We start from the raw sequence: 23,549 nt of genomic DNA, 5'->3' as shown, positions 1-23,549 counted from the left end.
CTATGGGAACTGCAAGCAGTTCATCTGGCATTACCCAATTTTCTACCCCTTTTCTAATCACGTCACGTTCTGGTCTCGACAGCCAATATTACAACCAAGGCCCACGTAAACAGACAGGGGGTACCCATTCCAAACTTCTGATGCTGGAGATGGGCAGGTTGTTCAAGTGGGCCAAGACCAATCTGTTTTCGCTCAAGGCAGAGCACATAGCAGGGGCCTTAAACACACAAGCAGACTGGCTCAGCAGGGCCACGATAGATCAGGCAGAGTGGTGCCTACACCCGTCTGTCTTCCAGGAAGCAATGCGGAGGTTTGGGCAACTGGTGATCGATCTATTTGCCTCTCCCCTCAACGCCCAATTACCCCACTATATTTCAAGGTACCCGACTCAGGGGGCGGAGGCTGTAAACACCCTGCGATGTCAGTGGCCTCCCGGACTTCTATATGTGTTTCCTCCACTTCCTGTAATACCCAGGTTGATCCAGAAGTTATTGGAGGAATGAGCGGAATTGATACTGGTCGACCCTTACTGGCCCAGGCGAACGTGGTTCATGGACTTACAGGACCTGTCGAGCCAACCACCTTGGAAAATTCCACCGTCGAGGGTTTCCCTCTCGCAAGGGCCGGTACTTCACCCGGACCCACAATGGCTCAGCCTAGCCATATGGAGGTTGAGCGGAGCCTTTAAGGACCCAACAGATTTCAGAGGATGCCATTGCCACCATACAAGCATCCAGACGGTCCTCAACAAATCGTATATACGAGGCTACATGGTCCGCTTTCTGTTGCTGGTGCCGGGGGTCTAAAATCGATCCAACCGCCCCATCAGTAGGACAATTATTGGACTTTTTACAGGAGGGGTTGACCAAGGGCCTATCTCCAAATACTTTACGCAGACAGATGGCGGCCTTAGCCTCGGTGATATCCTGGGGTGACCTTCGTTCCATAGCGCACAATCCACATATCCGCAGCTTTCTTAAGGGTGCTGCAAACTTATGACCTCCTGTAATTCACCGCTATCCCACTTGGGAGCTCAACAAGGTGTTAACCGCACTTACATTTGGCCCGTTCGAGCCTTTAAGAACCGCTAGTCTCAAATTCCTGACATATAAGGTGGTCTTCTTAATTGCGATCACATCAGCAAGGAGGATTTCCGAATTGGCAGCTTTGTCGATGAGAAAGGACCTGTGCGTGTTTCATGCGGACAGAGTAGTTCTCAGATTGGATCCATCGTTCACCCCTAAAGTAAATTCAGTCTTCCACAGAGCGCAGGAGTTGGTACTTCCAAATTTTTGTCCGAAACCATCTCATAGACTGGAGCATCAATGACATCAACTTGACGTTCGAAGGGCATTGAGCATCTATCTGGACCACACAGCGGCATTTTGAAAATCTGAGGCTCTATTCATATCCTTCAACCCATCCACTTTAGGACACAAGGTGTCGTCGACGACCATTGGTAGATGGTTGAGAGCCACCATAGCTAAAAGTTACAAATGCCAGTCCATCTCAGTTCCTAAGGGCATTACAGCCCACTCAACAAGGAGTGTGGCAACATCAGCAGCATGTGCCACAAGGGCTTCCATAGATGAAATTTGCAGAGTGGCAACTTGGGCTTCACCATCGCCCTTTGTCAGAAATTATAAAATTGATGTCTATGCCTCAGCGGATGCTTCATTTGGCAGAAGAGTCCTGCAGAGGGTCCACAGAGTTTAGGAGTGGATTTCGATCCAGACGGAGTCCCTCCCTAAGGACAGGCCAAGCTTTGGTATGTCCCACTTCTGGATGCTCTGAACAGCTCATGGGAGAAAGGGCGTTGGTACTTACCTGATACGCCCGTTCTCTGTGAGCTGTGAAGAGCATCCAGCCCCACCCATTTCTTTCCGTCTGGTGGGGTTCCGTTCCGGTCAGGGATCTAGATTAGGTGATGAGTTCCGGACTTTGGCACTCAGTCTTCGCAAAACTGGGGGACGCTGGGGAGGTGTCCCGTGGAGGAGGAGGAGCATCCCGGAGTTTTAAGCCCAGCCTTTCCAGAAGAGACTGAAGCACCTCCCACTTCTGGATGCTCTTCACAGCTCACAGAGAATGGGCGTATCAAGTAAGTACCAGCGCCCTTTCTGATGCACCATCCTCAAACCAAGATTCTTTTTGAGATGCTTACTCTGAATCAGCATTTTGCACAGGGCATCGGATGCAATCTGAGACAAACCCTCATAAATGCAGACTAGGGTTCTGTGAAGCATTCAAAGTATGTACCGCAAGGCTCATTGGTGATAAAACAATTTTATTTTCAGAAAACTTGGCTTGCATACTAATAAGGCTTTTTGTGGGACTGCACACATGTGTATGTGTGGACAGCACTTACAAGGGGAATTCCCCCCCCCCCCAAAAAAAATGCTACATATTCAACCCCATTAAGTTTATTCCTTTCCTTTGTTCGATGGCTAATGGAGAGTTGTTTTCCTCTACCAACTCCAACTAAAGGCTTAATTTGTTCGATCTGATACATTTTCCCTCTCTTATGAGTTACAGTATGATGACTTGTTCCAGCTCTTTGACTTTTTCTTCAAGCACCATTACACAGTTGCATTTATTGCAGATCTATGTTAGGTTTCTTTTGGCAAAAACAGAAATATGCTAAAAATATTGGAGATCAGAAATGGGCATTCCTGTAAATTTAGCTTTACTTATATTTCTTAATGTTGAAAGTCTTCTATTTCTTTGGGCTTCCTGGTTAGTTCTCACATGAGCCAGCTACAAACTACTTAGTTAGAGTGAACATTTACTAGAAACTTCCTCCTTAAACTCTGCCTGAACTTCATTCACCAAACTTCATATGCACTCATAATTGGAAGCTGGCTATTACAAGACTTGGCATTCGACATGAAACGGCTATTTCAGAACATATGGGAATACAAACACAGCATGTGTCTTTATTCATTAAAGTAACTTGCCTCTATGTTTACAAAATTAGTCATGTGGGCAAATATGTCTCTGCTTTAATGAGTTGTGGACAGGTGCCCCATTTGTGCTCCTATCCATTCTTTTGAAGCAAATGCAAAGCATTAGCCATCCCTACTATTTACCTTAAATTCCATATACAGATTCTGCAGTAGCCTCTGGTTACTCAGCAGAAAACAGCCATGTCATAAACAATGAAAAACCAGAAGGTTTCAGGATATGCCCTTTGCAATGTTTGTAAACCGCCTAGAGTTGCTTCCCCAAGTGGGTGGCATTTAAGTTTGGTGAATAAAATACATCAGTAGTTGTTCAGGAGGTAATTTTTTTTTTGGCTCTCTCTTCTGTTGAATTTAAAGCAGTTTGGATGGGGATATAAGGCAGGGGAGCTGGAAATTACTTATATCTCACAATAAAGTCATCTGCAGAATTTTCTTGTGTAATTGTCAGTATTTTGGGGGAGAAGTACAAAAATACTCTTACTCAGGATTGGATAGTACTATATGAAGGGCTAATTTGTGAAGGATGCTGAGTCTGAACAAGCAAGACAATATTGATTTGTGGTAGATAACATTTCTAGAGATTGACTAAAATATCATGTGCTGCAGAGTGAAGAGGAATTGTGTCTTTAGTATTGCATGGTTTCCTCTGGTCACCGGTCTTTGGGAAATGGTTAAATATTCCTCTGATGTATGATTCTTGCATTTCTGTTAAATTAAAAAAAAACAGGTGTCTTTAAACTATTAAAAGTATAACAATAGACATAAAACATCAAATGGCTCAAATGATCTGATGCAGCTTCTTAGAATATGTTTATTTCAGTTATTTGGTCATATGGTTATCTGTGTATAATATTTCATATGCTAAAAAGTGCCTTGAATTTGGAGGGATGTGAGGGATTTTTGGCTGCTGGACATTTTTTAAACTCACTGACTAATTAAATAGGTGAGTTTTATAGCCACTCACTTAGAAAACTATAGGCACTTTCTCACGTAGAAAAAAGGATTTTTATAAATGATCAATGAAAGTGAAACTTAGCATTTTCTATCTCATTTGATTGCTGTTACTATTGTTGGAAGATTACTAGAAGTAATTTCTAGTTTAGTTTGTACCCAGCACATTCCAGTGAAACTCTATAACCAAATCAGAAAGAGTGTTATTTGTCATTCAGAGCAGCCTGATGTTTATTTATTAAATATCAGCAATTCTAAAAACAGTTGACTAGCAAAAAAAAAAAAAAAAGATAAAAGGCAGGCAAAAGTGTGTGTCTGTGTATCTTGGAGAGCTAAAGAGAGGCATAAACAATAGGCAAGAATTTACATTATATAAAAAAGATGCAGAACTTTCCACAGCCCTTGAAAACAATGCTATCCCTAATTAGTCAGAAGAATTAGTCAGAGTGGCCTTTGGTGATTCCAGCTTTAACCTTTTCATGTGTTTAAAACTAGCATAACAAATAGAAAAGAGAACACCAGGTGAACACTCTTCTATTCTGCACCACAAAGAGACTTTTTAGGGGATGGGATGATGTATCCAAAATTATCATGGTCTTTGTGTTAAGTCAGAAAATCTGAAGTGGGAAATCCCTTCTGTTCCTGAAGACTAGCTGTTATAGTACCCTCATTTTCCACAGTTGGAACTCATGTAAAGATCCTGCATGTTCTGCTAGTATGATCCTATTCCAGCAGTTTGGCCTGTACAGGAAGAAGGCAGTGGAGTGACTAGAAAATGCTCTTTTTCTTTTTCTCTGCTGATATTTGTTGCAAGTAAGCTTCAGAATGCAAGAAGCTGTAAACACTTGTCATTTTGTTTTGTTGAAGAATAAACAAGCCAACTAAAAATTTCATAGTCAAGTGTCTTCTCTCTCCACATGAAAGCTATCTTCTGTGCTTACTAAAAGCTTTTTTCTTATAGCCAAGAGTGTGTGAAGGCAAAAGTGGCAAAAAATAATAATAATACTGCTGGATGAAGGAAATAATGTTCTTTGCCTTGGCAGATACCCTGAAAGAAGGGATATGATGAGGTGAAGGTTGCTCTTTTAAATGGAAAATTTCTTCATAATTACTTAGCCAAGCTGTGTGTAGATGTTTCCAGGAAACAAGAACAAGCACTTCAGAGGGACTCGCGTAGCTTATTCTGTCCAATATACACACCCCTGGAGTTCTTTTGGCTTGCTCCATTGTTCTGTTTTATCATTTGCTGTGGTTTTACTCTTGGCAGGCCCCATTCATGGCACTTGCCACTCGCTTATAGAAGGTTCTCAAGTTACTTGTGAATTGCTTTAGAAGATGGATTATTTGTTTTATTAGTCCTATTTCTCACTAAAGGAGCTCAGAGTACGAGGACTGAACAAATAAAGCCACCTCATTTAAACCAGTCGCTCCCAAACATTTTTGTCTCGTCACTCCTTTACATTCTTAAAAATGGTTGAGGATCACAAAGAGATTTCATTTACATGGATTACATCTATCAATATTTACTGTATTAAAAATTAAAACTGAAGTGGTGTATTTCATAGATTCCCTGAGAGGCTCCCAAGGACACTCAGTGGTCCCTAGGCCACACGTTGAGACCATTGGTTTAGACAAAAATTTAGATCTTTTATTTATTACCAAAAGTCTTTTTTTTTTGAAACAAATTTTATTAATTTTAAAGACAAACAAAGCATCATTAGACATTAAAGACATTAAACCTCTTTCCATTATAAATTTTTACAAGGCAGATAAAACATTGTTTTATACAATATAATTCTAATATATCCCATTTCCACTTAAATATTTTTAACAGATTTCTCATTATTTCTCTTTGCTCTTATTCAATTACATTTCTTCTATATTTATCCATTTTATACTCATCATATTCATATTTCCCTCTGCCTTTCTTCTTCTTCTTCTTCTTCTTCTTCTTCTTCTTCTTCTTCTTCTTCTTCTTCTTCTTCTTCTTCTTCTTCTTCTTCTTCTTCTTCTTCTTCTTCTTCTTCTTCTTCTTCTTCCTCTATTAATTGTTGTGTTTGTTGATAAGTGGCAAGCGCCATTTCTAAAAAGCGAAAAATTTCTCTCACACCGTCTTTACTTTCTTTTTTTATTTTACCATATTCCTCTCTCAGTTCATCAACAGATAAAGCCATTATAAACCTTTTCTTCTTCTTTTTTCTCTTCTTCTTCTTCTTAAAACAACCAAGATAATTCAAAGCTTGAAACAAATCCCCCAAAATCCCAAAGTCATCAAACAATCCAAACAGAGCACAAAGTTCTTCACACTTTTTCTTCCTGGGGTAATATCAATTGGCAAGGGGAAAAAAAACCCAATCTGTATTTTAAAGTCTTATTGCAATTAACTTCCAATCTCAAAATCTTCCAGGCATCTCCTCCAACAAAATCTTAATAAAAATTTTCCTTTTGTCCTCTCCCTTCCCACTTATAAAAGAAAGCTTTAAATTTTTACCTTCTGTAAAATAACAGGATTTTCAATATCCATTTGTTAAATCCATGTGGAAGGAGAGTAAACTTTCTCTTTAAGCACTTTCACTCGCCGCTTGTAAATCTCTTCTGGAAACAAAGTATCTTTCAAAAAAATCAGGATTTTCAGGATATTACTTGTATCTTATAGTCCCAGTTCAGCCAAAAAACTTCCGCTTCAGAACTTTCTCCTTCTTCCTCCAGCACGATCTTATCCAGCTGTCAGCTTCTTTGTGGCGGCCATTGCTGACCGCCGCTCCACCGCCTTGAGAAAAGAGGTTAAGCCGGGTGGGGAAGGGTCTGCGAAAACCCCAACCCCTGTCCGGATCCCTCCTATCTTGGCTGCCTCTACGGGCAACCTTAGCCTCCAGACCCATCCGGATCGGAGGCACCAAGACGGCTAGCGCAACAGGGATCGCGCAGGATCGCGAATCCCTGCCGCTTCCGAAGCCGACAAACCGGAAGTCTCCTATTTATTACCAAAAGTCTTTGAGAATGATAGAAAAGAAGGCCTATGGATCTCCAAACTAGGAATAGAAAATATGCTGAGCTCAGGGACAGACCATGCTCCTTGGTTAAACAATGGATTTATACTTATAAAAAGAAAGGCCATAAACAGCCTGGATAAATGCATCTGAGTATGTCCCTTAAAATAATTATATCTTTAGGTAAGTTGATATATATTTATTATTTGTAAAGCTGAATGGGCAAAAACAAAAGCATGATTGTATAAAACTAATGTGTCATTTATCTGCAAGACTAAAAATAATGAAAATTAAAAACCAGAAAATATACAAATTCAACTATATAAAAAAATCATTGGAGTACAAAATTATTAATAAATATAACTGATTGAGAACAGAAAAATTAGTTTAAATGACATTTGTGCTGATAGTACCAGTAGCAATCAATCAGGAAAAGCATCATTAGGAACTAAGAAATTACACTCACCTTTAACTAAACCTATTCTTCATTATAGGATTTCTCAAACATGTTTGTTGTTAACTTTGTTATCTCTAAGAGAAAAAAATGTCTCAAAAGAAGGACAGAGAGCAAAGTATGTCTAAACATAAACAAATTGTTTTGTCTAAATACATAAATATTTTTTTCACCAAGTCTCCAGTCCGTAGATTAGGCTTTGATTCTCTGTGTCTTATTCTTAGTCAGTCTGCCTAGACTGATTGCATGTTAAAGGTGTAGCTGTAGATGAGGCAGTAGAAAATCTTTTTAAGAAATGTAAACTTCAATTTGATGCCTACATGGGAAGAAACTGTTGAATTCTATGGTCTTTATTATTGATGCATAGAATTGCATTGTTGTGTTTGCAAGCTGAAATAATAGCATCACACTGGAATTGGATGCATGGAGTGCAGACAAGCTGTTGCACAAACATAAGGAACAGTTTGATTATAAACAGTTGAATAATTTTACGATCATACCTTTCATTCTCAATGGCAGACTTATTTATGAATGTGCAATAGGAAGATTTAAATGGTCTGTGGCATTTGGGAACATCTTGCTCCTCCCATTTGCTTAGTGTATCTATGGCCAAAAAAAATTGAACATCTGTAGCATATGAAAATATATGCCAGTATTACTGAAATATTTCAGGATGAGAACTAAAGCAATCCATAATTACCATGAATGGAATCCAGTGTAATGTTTGCTTAGATTAGAGTTGCTGTAAAACAATTATTCATAGCACATGATGCATTCCAATGTAATGCTGTACTGCAGATGTATTGTGCAAGGTAGTTTTTATTCCAGTAGAACGGATTTTTCAAATCTGATAATACTGAGCAACAGTATTATGGATATTGGTGGTTATTTCTTTCAAATGTTCTCAAGTTTGTTTTTCTCTTTATATTTATTTTTCTTGCAGATATTCCCTTGATTGAAGATGGCACAATGGATCGCGTTATTACTGTTGGTCTGTCTAGGATGCATAAAAGGAGAATTTTTCACTTCCATAGGTATGGATAATTTTAAACAAAATAGTAAAATCATGAAAGTTATTCTTATAATCATGTCTTTTTATGAATACGAATATAGTCGACTCTCTAGTACTTTTCATTCTTTCTAACCCGATTGGGCCACATGGGCATTCGTGTGTATGTCCCTAGAAATAGCACATTTTACACCTCTCCTCTGTAGGCTGCATTAGTTGCTATTTTGCTTCCTGGTTTAATTCAGGGTACTGTTTATGGGGTCAAGTTATTTGAGGGACCGCTCCTCCCCATTTCATCCACCTATCCCATCAGGTGAGGCACAAGAGGCATATTACAGGTCTTGTCTACTGAGGAGTTTTTATCTGACAGACCCAAGAGAAGACTTCTTTCTGCAGTAGCACCTGCCATTTGGAACTTCCTTCTCTCTGAGGTGAGATTGACCCTGACCTTATTGGATTCCAAAGTGCCTCTAAAACTTGGTCTTGCCATTGGGCCTGGAGATCCAATAGAAATGTGAAGCTTGTGAAATAGCTGTATTATATGTAAGATCCTGATTTTCCTTCTCCTGTTTAGTTTTTATTGTTTTTAACTGTTTCTGTTTTTTTCTATTTTAATTGTGAACCACTCAAAGTCACATATCTGAGATGGGTAGCCAGTTAGGTTAGGTTAGGTTACATTACGTTACATTACATTGGATATAACTTGTATTAAGGGTCCTGGGACATCAGGATAACTGAACAGGACCAACATGATAGTGGCAGAGAAGCCATCTGAAGGAAGGCTGAACTTAAAAATCTGGCTGGGGCTATAGCAAAATAAATTCCAAGGGAAACGAATGATTCCCCAATGTAGCTCACTGGGAGTGACACTTGAGCAGTGGCTCAGAATATTGCTGCCTGCTCTGTTCTAAGCTCTCTCCCTTCCCCCTCATGGTCACATGATCCAGAGTGGATTAAATGGAGCTCATACCACACTTCCTAGTACATACCCACACACAAATGTACCTGGGCACAATGCAAATGGAAAATTGAAACATAAAGATGAAACACATTAATTTAATTACACAGAAGAAAATACAGATGGCCAGGCCTGGTAAAAGGATTGGAAAAATTCCAGAAGGCGTGCTTTGCATGCTTTACAACAGACGAGAAAAATTGTCATTTCTTCTATATGACCATATTGTTTTTCAGAATTGTGTTTTAACTATAGTTTGGATGTCTAATGCATTTTAAAATTTTAAAATGATTAAACTTTTTCCTGGTCATGGATGCTTGTGTTTTGTTTATTTTCGCATTAAAATTGAAGTGATATTACTGGCTTGAACTTCATTTCTAATTCTTCTGCCTGTACATTATTGACTGGAGAGTATGAATCTCTGACAAGCTCATGTATTTTCCTACAGAACAAATAAGTTGTAACTGAAAATGGTATAGAAAACTATATTTCCCATAGGAAATTCAAGGCAACTTAAATAAATTATCAGTTGGATTTCTTTTCATGAAATACATTCCACTAGTGGAATCAAAAGGATAGTTTTCTCCCTTTCCCCTGTAGTCTTTTACAGTCAATGTCAACCTGCTTTGGAGTGTTGAAGGACTTTGTGAAGAATCTTAGTAGGAGCAAGAGCATTGTAGGAGGGAGGAGGAATAAAAATATCACTATCCGATGGACATCTGCATCCCTAAATTGGATTCTATCTGAAATCTAGCTATTGGCCTCTCTTTTACACTATTCCTTTCCAAGAACTGCAACTCAGCATGTAGCATTTGATGAAAGATGAGAGTTCTTTGTACAAAATGGAAAGGATGACCGATATCCTTCCAGAGAATTTGGTCACATCAGTATAATTTTATGTGCTTAATAATCCTCAGAACATATTTAAGGGGGAAATAACCCATTCTTATGCACGACTGTCTTTAATAAGAACTTAAATTGGATGGCATTTCCTTCACTTGAGTGTATACATTTCCACACAGTTTCCCTCAGGCTCTCAGTCTGACCATGTTTTTATTTAACATGTGTTTCTTCTACATTATATGCTAACCTTGGCTAAATAAATTTTAGAATAGCAGTTATTATGTGAGTTAGATTCACAATCTATTACTGGTGAAAACTTTAATAAATCATGTCTTAACCAAGGCCTAAGAATTATTAAGGTATATCTAACACTATAGGCAGTTCCAAGCAGGATGTTTTTTTGTAAAATAGGGTGTTCAGGACTGATAAATTCAGTAGTTCCAAATATCTAGAAAGTCCTTTAGATCAGCGTTCCCTACCTTTCTCAGTCCACGACCGGCAGTGGCGGGGAAGGAGGGGATGGTTTCGTGCACATAATCTTAATTGCATGTGCAAATGAAGTTTCACATGCAAGTCCGCCGCTTGCATAACCTGGTTCCTGAGTCCATGGCCCAGGTGTTAGAAACCCCTGCTTTAGATATTGTTCCAGTGGCTCCAAATGATTACTATAACATCAGATTTTTTTTTTCTATAAGTGTTCAATTTTGATTTGCAAGTCCTGCTATTTTGTTTTTTTTTTTTTCTGAATTTTTCCTCAATCCACTTGAATGCTCAGTTGATTGTAGGTTCTTATTTATCTAGACTCTTGATGTTATTTCCATAGGACATCTTGATTCTTTCAGTTTTCATTTTTTTCCTCTGTAGATGGTGAGACTGGCACATTTGTCCAATCCATACTAGTAATAATAATAGCTGCTGCAAAAAGAAGTAGAACCTTCTTTCTAGTGTTATTCCTGCACTATGGCAGGGTCCACTTGTTAGCAAAGCTGTCTCTTTGGCATGATCCAAGGCATCTTCAGGGGTGACATCCATGTATTTCATGTCCTCCTTGATGCAACCCATCCACTGTTTCTTGAGTTTGCCACAGGGTTGCCAGCAAGAAGAAGTAGAGTAACATTGGCAAAAGAAAACAAAGCTAGTAAGAGGCGTCTTGGATTACATCTGGAGCACCAACAGAATCACTTTCAATCAATTACAAAAGGCACCTTTTCTGGAACAGATTACATCCTGCAGTTACACTTTTAACACCCTCAAACAACAGCATCTGTCTATCCCAGGGCCTTGGGAAGAACTTGATAGGTTGGATAAAAATGCCATATCCAGTCTAAACATCTGGCTGACGACATGACCAACCATAATAATAATTTATGCATATATTTCCCCATCTGTACTGAAACTGATTTTAATACCAGATAAGTACAATTCAGTTTTCTATTATAATTTAAATACCTTGGCTGATTCAATTGTATTTTCTCCATATCCAATGAGTATAGCTGCCAAAAAATGGTTATGATTTTTAATAAATGGTTTTAAAAAATATCTTGGCCTAGAAAAAATTATTTCTAGTGAAAAAGTAGTAAACATGATTAAAGAGTAAATAATTGTTTTTCCAAATCCCTCCCCAAAAGAACATTTTTTTGTAATTTCAACAATAATTTCAACAAAAATTTTAATCTGGCAATTAAAACTGAAGCAAAGACTCCAGTAGAACTTTACATAGAAAGTTTGAACAAACTTTTATCATGAGTTAACATCTACTAGGGACAATACAGTCAGATGTTTTTTCCCGTAAATCCACTGTATTATTTTTATATACTGCCAAATATTTTCGTTTCATAAATAAGTGATATAAAACTAAGAAGTACTGGTTACATAAGGCTTTTTGCCATAACAGAGAGAGCTTGGCTGCTCTCTGAACAAGGTTTGGCAAACCAGCAAATATCAACTATTTTTTTCCAGCAAAAATTAGAAAGCTGGAACTGAAGCTGATCTTGTTTAAGTAAAAGGAAGCAAAGTTTTAAATAGGATGAGAAAGTATCGTTGTTTTAAAACAGGCCAATGGGCAAAAGTCTTTATGAAAAGAAATCTAAACAGAAGACTAATAGAAATGAAATATTTCAATAATTGTACTTTAGGCAATACGTCATGGCTTCCCCCAGGTAGTGCCAGACCTCTTAGATTTCTTTGAGTTGCATTCCTATCTGAAGAATGATAGGTGGACAAAAATGGTATGTGTTAAAGAGAATCCAGGCAAGGAGGGTGGCAAGATGAGCTTGTAATTATTTCTTGTATTCAGTTCTCAATAACTGAGTTGTAATTAACAGTTGAATATGCACATACTTTTTAAAATAAAATGGGAGCAATTTCATTAGCAGTCAGTTACTTGGAAGTCAGTGTATTATAATAGCTTGACAATGGTGATGTTTAAGAAAGAATTCATTTGAGTTGAGCTCATGAAAAATTGATTTCTTCCAAATATTTGGAAATACATACTGGATATGAAAGGAGACAAAAGATAATATTTCTTTTCATTGTATGGGATAATAAAGTAAATATGTGTTCTTGAACTATCTAATGAATATGATGCTTCTGAAAAGTCAGTATCCATCATTTTGTGTACTGTCTAGTCCAGAGAACAAGACTATAATTTGCCCTATTTCTTTCAGAAATAGTCTCTCACAGAGGATCCTGGTAAAGAAATGAAACCAATAGTATTTTCCTGTATACTGAAATTATAGAAATGCAGCTCCAGTAATAATGTTGGCAGATTAAATTTTCTAGGTTTAAATTAATTCTGCTGTGGACTTTATGATAGTTTCATACATTAAACTGGATCAGCTTATATATTTTAACTTGTTGCATCTATTTGTTTTCTATGCTGCCAGTTATACATATGGCTAGTTCCTGATGCAACCTCAAGTGCAACCCTTAATTTTAGTAACGTCACCATGATTCAAATAGTAGACTTTCTGTTTTGAAAATGAAGCTTAATTTTCAAATAGTCCAGAGAAAGACAAAACACCCATTCAGAAATGATCCTGGAGCGGTCAGTTTGAAGAACAAGTTCAGTTGGATGAACCAAGAATAAGCATACAAATTGAATTGCAGGCAAGATGGTTGTGGTGGAGAGGCTGGTTGCCACAAGGACCAGACAAGCTGTAGTTTCACTTCTATAGTTCTTGTCTCAATTGAATATTTCCTTACACCTTTTTCTTTCAACTAGATGGATGGTCTTTCTCTGCTCTCCTTTTCTTAAATTTGTTGTGTATTACTAGACTCATGATCTGGACTAGCTCAGCTGATTCAACCTGAATCTGTATCTCCTCGGGTTTCTCTTTCGGCAAGTTCTGTGATGCAGGCTGAATTATTCAGCCAAGTCCTTTAGCTTTTGTCTCTCTGATTCATAATGTTCTGCTATCATCCAGTTGAAGTAATGATGTTTGACTTTCTTCCTTTTAAGGCCAGATGACAGACTTGATTAATGCGGAAAAAGATCTGGTACAGTCATTAAAAGCATATATTCAAGAGGAGGAAACCAAACTTTCTAAAATAAAAAGGTAACGGAAGAGACTGTAGTATGTATGTTTATTTATTTTAATATATTTTACCTTTCTTGGCAGTTGGACATTGTTACACTGTGTTATTTATTTTTTTTACATTTGAGCAGAGAGAGAGAAGGCTGAAAAACTTTGCAATTTTAACTAAAAGTAAATCCCATTAAATTCAGTAAGGTATTTGCTGTAAGTGATATAATATTTCAGTAGAAATTTCCCTCATTCTACATACATAGAATGTAGAATGAAGGCAATTTCTACTGAAATATATATGTTATATACATTCTATGTAGAATGTAGCTGCAATCACCAACAGTTTACCATAATTTAGCATAATATACTATAATATTCTACATTAGAAAAGCAAAAGTTGACCTCCCCCCCTTATTTTATGTGCCGTCTCAGAATCAAGTTTCTGAATCCTTTCGTGTATTTTATTTCTTCCTGAACATTTGTTTTTAATTGTGTAATTTGAGTTAGGTTGTGATAGAATATTTCTGTTATTACTAGGTTGCTGGAATCAAACTTCTGCACGTCTAAGAAAGGAAAGACATTTTAAAATTGAACTCAGTTCTTGCTGACTGCATTCATGTAGCTCTGTTGACCATGATACACAGCTGGGTTGCCCGTTTTACTTTCCACTTCAAATACTAACCAAGGCCAATCCTGCTTAGCTTCTGAGAACAGCCAGGATAGGTTAGATGCTGCCACCTGCTGAGACATTTTGTATCTTTAAAATGCTTGCTTGGATTTATCTCGGTATTTTAATAGATGTTTTCCTTGATATAGATGATGCTTTAGTATACAACTTTATTCATTGTTCCTTTACTCTGATTGTTTAAATATCAACCTGAAACAAAGAAATAATAAAACATTTTTAAAGGGAATTGGTCATATAAATCTTTGCAATTTAAAAGTATTATATAAGTAATAAAATGCAAGATGGTAGGAAATAATGGCAATATTTACTTCATTTCCATAACTCAAGATTAAAGGACATAGATGATTCTAAGAGGACAGGTTGAGAATAAAATATTGTCATATTCTTATCTATTCAGGGCTAATAAGCAAAAATGATATTCAATATATGTATATGCTTTTATTTCCCAGCTGGGCTGAGACAATGGAAACCTTAACAGTCAAATCCTCCTCTGATCCAGAGGGTTACCTTGCTCATCCTGTCAATGCCTATAAATTAGTAAAGCGCCTCAACAAAGAATGGTTGGAGCTGGAGAATCTGATTCTCGAGGATATGAGCAAAGGTGAGAGTCTTTGGAGAATCACAAATGTAATATAATCCGTATTAATTGTTCTGGAGTTTTTAATCAACCCAATTTCCTATATTATTCTATCTACAATCTTTTAATCAATGAGGTTGTTCTCTCTTTGTCCATAATCATAATCATCTAGCTAATTCATGCACTCCCTGAACCCTAAACCCTTTTGCCCCTTTCCCCCCTTTGGAAGAGCTTTATAACTCCCGCTGCCTTAAGAAGGTTCAAAACATTTTCCAAGATCCATCTCATCCTGGGCACCCTTGTTTTGAACTTTTTGAACTTTTTTTGAACATCTGGAAGATGGTACAGGGTAATAAAAACAAGGACAAAGAGGCTGAAAAACAGCTTCTATCCCAGGGCAGTAACTCTATTGAATATTACTGTATAGTGCAATATTAATGCAATATCAGGGGTTTTCAATTCAATGTATAGAATGTGAAGGATGTGTGTTTGTGTTTATTTTCATAGTCCTAATGTACACTGAAGATGGTGTTTAGTTGTACGAAGTGCAATGACAATTAAGTAAACTAAACTAATGTGCAAATATGGGGTGCAATTATCTCTTGGTTTTTGCACTTCCCTGAATTGTGCAAAATATCTTCAGGAAAATGTTTGCAAAATTCCACTGACAGGATGTAAACTGTAGGCCAACATGCTGATGGTATAAATCACAGAAGGAATTTGGGCTTAAACATTAGCAATCCTTACAGGATGTGAAAGAAACAGTGTGACCTATTCTCAATAATTGTAACTGCATGAGGATATTGGTTAAATAGACTGGTTCTTCTTCTTCTTCTATGTCGTATTTCCCATGACTTTAGCACATTTAACTCCTCCTTTCAAAAACAGACAGTGTCCAAGTCTTAATGCTGCTTTTTTTTTCTATAGGAAAGGAAAGGGAAAGAAAAGTCTCTGCCTAACTTTTCCCCTTTGCTCTAACATGATTCCTCCCATCATGATTGTTTCTTCAAATTAGGTTACAATTATTTATTTATTTATTTATTTTTACTATTTTTCCCCCTTTCCCTTTCCCTTTATTTTTTTTCCCTTTATTCTTTTTTCAAAATTTTTTTTAAATTAGTAACTTTTTTCTTCCATATTTTTTTTTTTTTTTTTTTTTCCCTTTCTTTTCTTTTTTTCCCTTCCTTTCTCTAAATTCTTTTTTTTCTTTCCCTTTTTCTTTTTCTTTTTTTTTTTTCTAATTTCTTTTTTTTCCCTTTCTTCCCCCCCCCCACCTCCTTCCTTTTTTCCTTTTCTTTTTTTCTTTTTTTTCTAACTTTTTTTTTTTCTTTCCTTTCTTTTTTTCTTTTTTCTTTTTTTCTTCCCCCCCCCCCCCCCCCCCCCCCCCCCCCCCTTTTGAATCATTGTTATTTGGAGCAACGAAAAGGGTTGATGGGTCATTCCTGGAGCTGCTTCTCTACAGGAAGGAATCTTGACTCATTTCAACTCTAAAATTTATATTTGCATACAACCCATAATTAAGCTTTCAGAAATGTTTTAGTCAGCCCTGAGTGGTTGGTGAGACTGAGAAATGTAGATTAGAAAACAGCCAGTTCTATTGTATTTTTGTGATTGGAGCTGCACTTCTTTTTCCTCAGCCTACTAAAAGACCACGATGGGGATATAATGATGTCATCAGAGAAAGTGATGGGGAGAGTGTTCTTTTTTTCCCCCCTTTAATGTTGGAGGTTGGGTATTTAAGCTAAATAGATAAGCAGCACTGTGGTTTCCTGCACGTACAATGGGAGCCAAAAAGGACTTGGGGTTGTACTCTGGAGACCCAGTTAGAGCAGTTAACAGGCAGTGGCAAATCTGTCTGCAGAAGAGAATCTCTTTTCACCCGAATAAAATTTGCAAGAAAACATTGTGATAAGTTTGCCTCCCTTTAGAAGAATAGGGAATGGCAGTAAGGATTTCCTGCATCCAGGTTTGCTATTTCACCATGCAGGGTTCTAAGGGTGGTTGTTTTTCTTAGCATTCAGTTGCTGTATCTGCTTGTTTTCCACTGTACTTCCAGAAAACCTTTTCAGTGCAGAATGCAATGGGTGGGGTTTCAGCCAGTGTATCACAGATCCTTAGGCTAAGAGAAGGAGATTGTCACAAGGGCACAGAGATGACGTCTTGCCTAGGGAAGATTTGAACCTGAGCCACACCTAATCCAGTAGTTTAACCACTGCATCACGCCAGTTTTCAGGCAGGGTCTGAGAGCTGGAGACCTCATTTCCTATTTCAGAATTGCTTGTGCTGCTTGGAAGATAAAATCCTTCTCTTGAAAACTGAATTGTCTTTGGCTTCTTAAAGTTTTGATGAGAGCAATGTACTCCAGACATATGAGAAAAATAAATGGATGACAGTAAAGAAAGACCTATTTTCTCCCTAAGTACGTCATTAGGCGGCAAAAATATATTGCTTTATTTGGAAGTGTATCCATTTTGAGTTATCCTTAGAACTCATAATTTGCAAACTAGCCAGAACTAAGAGAATAGGAATCACTTCTCTAGAAAATCAGAAAAAATCATAAATATGTTAGACTAAATAAGGTTTGTGTCAACAAGCAAGTAAAACTATGTTTTTCTTCCTCTCTACTATTGTGACGCCAAACAGGATTTTTACCAAGATGAAATTTCTCTTTCCTTCCACATCTGGTATTGCAGGATGGATGCTGCTATTCAGATGTGATAAACTGCATAAATCACTTTTCCTTTTTTAGAACCAATAGCCTTTGAAGTTTTTAGCTATTGACCACATTAAATCACATGCCTAAATTTGGCTATCTGAACACGAGTGAAAGAAATTTTAATCATGATTTGTAATCTTGTTTTAAAATGCAGCCTTACAAGCAATTATAATTATTTCATTAGTTTTTTTTTTCTTTTAAAATGCTTTCTATATGTAAGCCTATATATTAGATTTTACAGCTATTTCTCCTTCTCCTTTTTTGCAAAACTATTTTTGACAGGAAAAGGTTGTTTCTGAATGCTCTAGTAGTATTAAAGAGGAAATATTGTTTTCTCAGAAATCAACCACATACGGTTTAGGGCAACATTGTGCTTATGCTTTATGCTAAAAACATAGAGGATGTGAAGTATGCTGTTTCAGCCAAGGCGTGCTGCTCATGTTTTAATAGTAGTACATCACGAGACCTTATTTCTTGAAGCTTTGCGAGAACAGAAAAAGAGGACCTCCTCTTCACTGACAAAGGATGAGTATACATATTATAAAGGGGTTCAGGGAACACAATCACTTTTCTGTTTATACGCTGTGTCTGCATTACTTATAATATGTTGTCCATATGTGAGTAAATACTGGAAGTAGAACCACATCACTCACTGTTGGATGTAGTGTGGGTTAGATTAGAGATTCGTTGCTTTCAGTGATTAAAAGCTACATGTATGAATACATCATTTGCTGGATCACAGTTATCAGGATTTTGGAAAGGACAAAACTTAAAACTGTTTATTTATTTTATTTTATTTATTTATTTGATTTGCCAATTGTTTACAAGATAATAAGTATAAGTGTATACATAGTTGTGAATACATGAAATGGGTACATATAAGAAAAATAAAAGAATAAGAGAAACAATAGGACAGGGACGGTAGGCACGGTAGGCACGTTGGTGCGCTTATGCACGCCCCCTACAGACCTCTTAGGAAAGGGGTGAGGTCAATAGTAGACAGTCTAAGGTTAAAGTTTTTGGGGTTTGGGGAAGAGACTACAGAGTCGGGTAGAGTATTCCAGACATCTATAAAGAGGGGGGGAAAGGTGTGCCATAGATTTTTTCCTGGCCATTTATTTCTAAACTTCAGCTGAAACAGCTGAAAAGTATGTAATATGGCCTTTTTTAATCAAATCATTTTAAATCCCAAGAATGTTTAGTTACTCTGTTAAATACCTTTTGTAGCACCCCCTGCAGTTCTATTGTTAGATCTGCACAATTACCTTGCACACGAGGATGTCAGGAATTCCTCATTGATGAGACCCATTCTCCCCTTTGTTATTTAATTATTCTGATTTCAATTAGCTATTTTTGGTGTTTTTGTTAAATGTGCTTACTGGCTTTTGAAGTCTCTTGTTTTGATAAGCATATGCAACATGGCTGAACTGTTCTTTTATAGTGTCACGAATGCCGTACATATTAATAAATATAGTACAATCTACTAAATATAGTACATTGAGTCCATGTTGGTTTGTTACAGACAGAATGGCCAGGGTTTAATTTTTGCATGTCTTGTGTGTTTTTTAAAGTGTCATTTGCAGTTCAAACAATCTTTGTACAAATGCATGGTTAAAACATATTTAAGATGGGTTCAATAATTTTCTCAAACTATCAGATCGCTTCATTAGAATCCATGCATTAAAGAGCCCATGGTAAATTCATTGCATCATTGTCCTTGTTGAGTTATAGCAATAAAGGTGTGAGTTGGCCACCAGAACTAAACTTCAATTTCATGCTTTTTTTCTCCCTTCTCCAGTCTTTCTTTTCTGTATCCCAAAGGGCAGGCAATGGGTTACTCAAATTACAGCGTATTTTGAAACCAGAATTAGAAATGATGATTTGAAGTGAATTTCCAGTTGTTTTTAAGAAGCTAACTATAGGCTGCTCAGATATAAAGGGAAGGTGGTTTCTTCAAAGCAGAAAGAGAGGGAATGGATTGGAACATTTCAGGAGCACTATGAAGTTGGAGATTGGTTCTGAGAGGGAATGTCCAAATATGAAGTTCAGTCCAACTCATCAGTCTGTTTTTTGGCAATTAAATTGCTTCAATGTAGACATGATAACCGAAATATGATAGCCAATCAATGTTGCTTCTTCTTTGGACTCCGTTCCTATAAAAGGGACTCACCATACCAATAAGAGTAAGAGACCTTATTTTCTCACTGCTTATATTTATTTTCATTTGCTAACTTGAACCAGATCCATTTCATCCTTTTTTTTTTTTTGCCTGTTCGTTTAGGAGATTTTATCTTCAGGCTGAATAGTAAATAGCAATATATTCTTTGCAATTTGAGAGAGTCTGATGAGAACATTGTTTAGTTCTGTTTCAATTTCAACTCTTGGATCCAATAGACCATATTCTCTGGAACAAGAGAGATGTTTTTCATTGAAATCAATCTGCTATTGATTATAGTTTTCTGAGACATCCGAGTTAACCATTTCTGTCTTGTTCAAATAAAGGCTTTATTACAAATCTGACGGTTCAGCGTCAGTTTTTCCCAGATGAAGAAGATGAGACTGGAGCTGCCAAGGCATTAATGCGTTTGCAGGACACATACAAGCTGGATTCTGAAACAATATCAAAAGGAGAATTTCCAGGTGATGATTGAAATCTACATGATGTTTCTATGAAGTATATTGATTCTTTGAATTGGGTTCCCTGCTCAATATATATTAACAAAAAAAGTGAATACGTTATGAAACCATACATTTCTATGCTATGCCTTATCCTGTGTCTACATGGCTTTATGCCATTTTTTTGTTTTCTTATTTCCAAAATTAGGTTAGCAATGGTTCACTAGATTTCAGAGAAACATGCTTAGCATTATTGTAAGGGTGTAGAAATAGCTTGGAAATGTAGTGCTCTTGTCTAGATTGACTTACATTTCAAACAAACACAGTCAGTCTCCATTCTTTTAGTAAATTCTACATTGATGCAAAGCACTGTCAGAATTATTCTGGTTGAGATCAGTGTGCCGATTTATAAAGTAGTTTAAGGCTATAAATCTATTTCAGGCAAAACAAAAAATTATCAAATTATTTAGTTTTCTTAGTTTCATTGATTACTTATACGATCTTCGGGCCTCACAAATATTTTTAATAGCCTGTAACTTACAGGCTTCTTGTGACCATAAATATTTTTGTGTAATATTTGGTTAATTCAAAAGTTTTATATGCCACATACAATCCTCAGAAAGTGGCCTCCATTAAAAACATTTGAATAAGAAACTTCAATAGAATAAACCATTAATAAAACTCAGTATTTGGCTCTAACTCATGCTAACCTGGGATTCATTCCAGTTTTTCACATGGATCAGTTTATTTGGCAACTAGACATGATGAACATCTGGAGTCAAAGGTATACTTCAGTATATTCTATTGTCCCAGAATCTGGATGACTCTGTTGGGGTAAATCAAATACACAACTAAGCATGGATGTTGGGTAATAGAATAGAACTAGACTGTTCTCAGTGGTTTTTGTGTCTAAATTGAGGCTCCACAGAAGCCAGGCTATGCTATGCATCTGTTTAATTCTGTGTTCCTTTTAACCACTGAAAATCTTTCCACTGGATGAGGAAGAGAGCAAGTTTGAGTGAAAGTGTCTGAGACATTTGACAGTTTTAAATTTTGAAGAGGCAACTCCCTACCCCATCCTGGATTTTAAAGGATATTGGGGAGGTATGACATGGGAGATAGCAGACTTGGAAAGAAATACTTCAGAGTAGTTGCTCTTTGATTCTAGCTCTCCTTCCACTTAACTGAAATATAGATATGGCTTTCCTTGAGGCTCAAGGGAAAGAGAGTGGGAACTTAATCTCTCAATTCCCTTCAGCTTCCAATTCCACTATTCATACCGATAGCAATGAGCATTAAGACTGAGGTTTTCTGCTTTTTGTTCTCAAGCTATTTTTAAGAAAAAAATTGGCATCCTTCCACACTGAAGGAAAAACAGGGTTATTCTCACTCTCAGTGCAGATTTGGGTTTGGTTGTATTTTTCCCCAAGCAATTTTAAAATTCCTGGTGAGAGAAAGGGGAATGAACTCAAAGGTCACGTACTGAATTAAGTCTGTCATCCGATCCTGAATCATCTGATACCCTCACCCTAGTAGGATTCTAGACTAAAGATAGGAAAGCAAGAAGATGAAGGAACATCAACAATCCAATGCTTGACTGGGCGGTAGTCAGGAATGTAATTTTCAAAACAGCAGGACTAGTTATTTGTATTTGGTTTGGAAGATTTGTGAATAGGCAGGAAGGAATTAGAAAAATCTCTCCTTTTCCTGTATATTTCAGGGTCTTCTTTTTGGCCATAAGAAAAGCATTCATCTAAAAATAAAGGGAATAATAAAATCAAATCATTTTTTTCCTCACATGCCTTCATTGTGTAGAATATCGGGCAAAAAGCTTAGGCAGGTTTGCCAGACGTACTTAATGTGTACTTTACTAATTTCAGGCACAAAGTACCGATCTACCTTGACAGTGGATGATTGCTTTGGTATGGGGAAAACAGCTTACAATGATGGAGATTATTATCACACTGTGCTGTGGATGCAGCAAGCCCTAAAACAGCATGATAATGGTGAACAGACAACCATCAGTAAAGCTGACATCTTGGATTATCTCAGTTATGCTGTTTTCCAGCTCGGGGATTTACACAGAGCAATAGAGCTTACAAGACAGTTGGTCATCCTAGGTAAGAAGTACCAATAGGAACTTGCTCCAGTCCATAGCAGAAAAGATGCTTTAAAGGGAATGTGGGCAGCTTGCTGCCTTTGTTGGCATCTCCTGAAAGAAGCCTCACCTTTTCCTAGTCCCATAAAGCAACTATATGGTCCTGGAAGATAAGTGCCTGAAATAAGGAGATGCCCAGAGGGTGGGAGAAGATTGTCTCGCTGTCTATGCTCCCTTATTGGATCTTCAACTCAAACATTTGTTTTCTTGGGAGCACATGGCTCCATGTTTCTTTAAGGAGGCACCGACAAATCTAACAGATATGTCCCCATTTCTTGCAAAGCACTTTTTTTTGCCTATGATCCAAATAGCTGCATATCCCAAGTAATGCATTTTTCCTCAGAGGCTTATGGAATTTCTGATCTGGGAAGCCTCTCTAGCCTGCCTAGAAAGATTCCAGATGAAGTATTTCCATTGGTATCCCAAAAATATGAAAGTAAATGTTCTGTGATCTCCACGGTTTGGAGATAAGAATCCCTGTCACTTGACAGCATGGGATTCCCCTTCACTGCTTTTCCTGTACTTTTGAATGAAGACAGTGCTAAATTATCCTGAATTCTGCTGAGACAAAGTGAAACTAATGTCGACTTTTAGATCTTTTAATCCAGATTTCCAAATTCTCAGCAGGCCATACCATCTATCATATCATATCATATAGAGAGCCTCGGTGGCGCAGTGGTTAGAGTGCAGTACTGCAAGCTACTCCCATTGCAATTTGGCACATCGAATTCCACCAGGCTCAAGGTTGACTTAGCCTTCCATCCTTCCGAGGTGGGTAAAATGAGGACCCAAATTGTTGGGGCAATATGCTGATTCTGTAAACTGCTTTGAGAGGGCTGTAAAGCACTATAAAGTGGTATATAAATCTAAGTGCTATTGCTATTGCTATCTCATTAAGTTTTCTTCAGTGAGATGGAATAGAATAGAATAGAATAGAATAGAATAGAATAGAATAGAATAGAATAGAATAGAATAGAATAGAATAGAATAGAATAGATACTTTATTGGCCAAGTGTGATTGGAATTTGTCTTGGTGTAAATACTCTCAGTATACATAAAGAAAAGGTACATTCATTAAGAATCAAGAATCATAATGTACAACACT

At 37.2% G+C, this 23,549-nt stretch overlaps 1 protein-coding gene across 7 annotated transcripts in view; it reads left to right on the top strand.

Moving 5' to 3' along the window:
- Nucleotides 1-23,549, top strand: part of P4HA2 (prolyl 4-hydroxylase subunit alpha 2) — a 56,448-nt gene that overhangs the window by 11,807 nt on the left and 21,092 nt on the right. For all 7 annotated transcript variants that reach the window (XM_026687516.2, XM_026687534.2, XM_087955345.1 and 4 more), the window contains 5 exons: nt 8,299-8,389; nt 13,623-13,719; nt 14,827-14,978; nt 20,173-20,310; nt 22,167-22,406. In XM_026687516.2, coding sequence (XP_026543301.1) covers nt 8,317-8,389; nt 13,623-13,719; nt 14,827-14,978; nt 20,173-20,310; nt 22,167-22,406 — 700 coding nt within the window. In that variant the 5' untranslated portion in view covers nt 8,299-8,316. The remainder of the gene's footprint in view (nt 1-8,298; nt 8,390-13,622; nt 13,720-14,826; nt 14,979-20,172; nt 20,311-22,166; nt 22,407-23,549) is intronic.

The sequence above is a fragment of the Notechis scutatus genome, chromosome 2, assembly GCF_049901735.1.
Source record: "Notechis scutatus isolate UNSWTSFEM ecotype Mainland chromosome 2, rNotScu1.2, whole genome shotgun sequence".
NCBI classification, from domain to species: domain Eukaryota; kingdom Metazoa; phylum Chordata; class Lepidosauria; order Squamata; family Elapidae; genus Notechis; species Notechis scutatus.
Note: the sequence above shows the minus strand (reverse complement) of the source record. Positions and strands in the feature narration are given on the sequence as shown.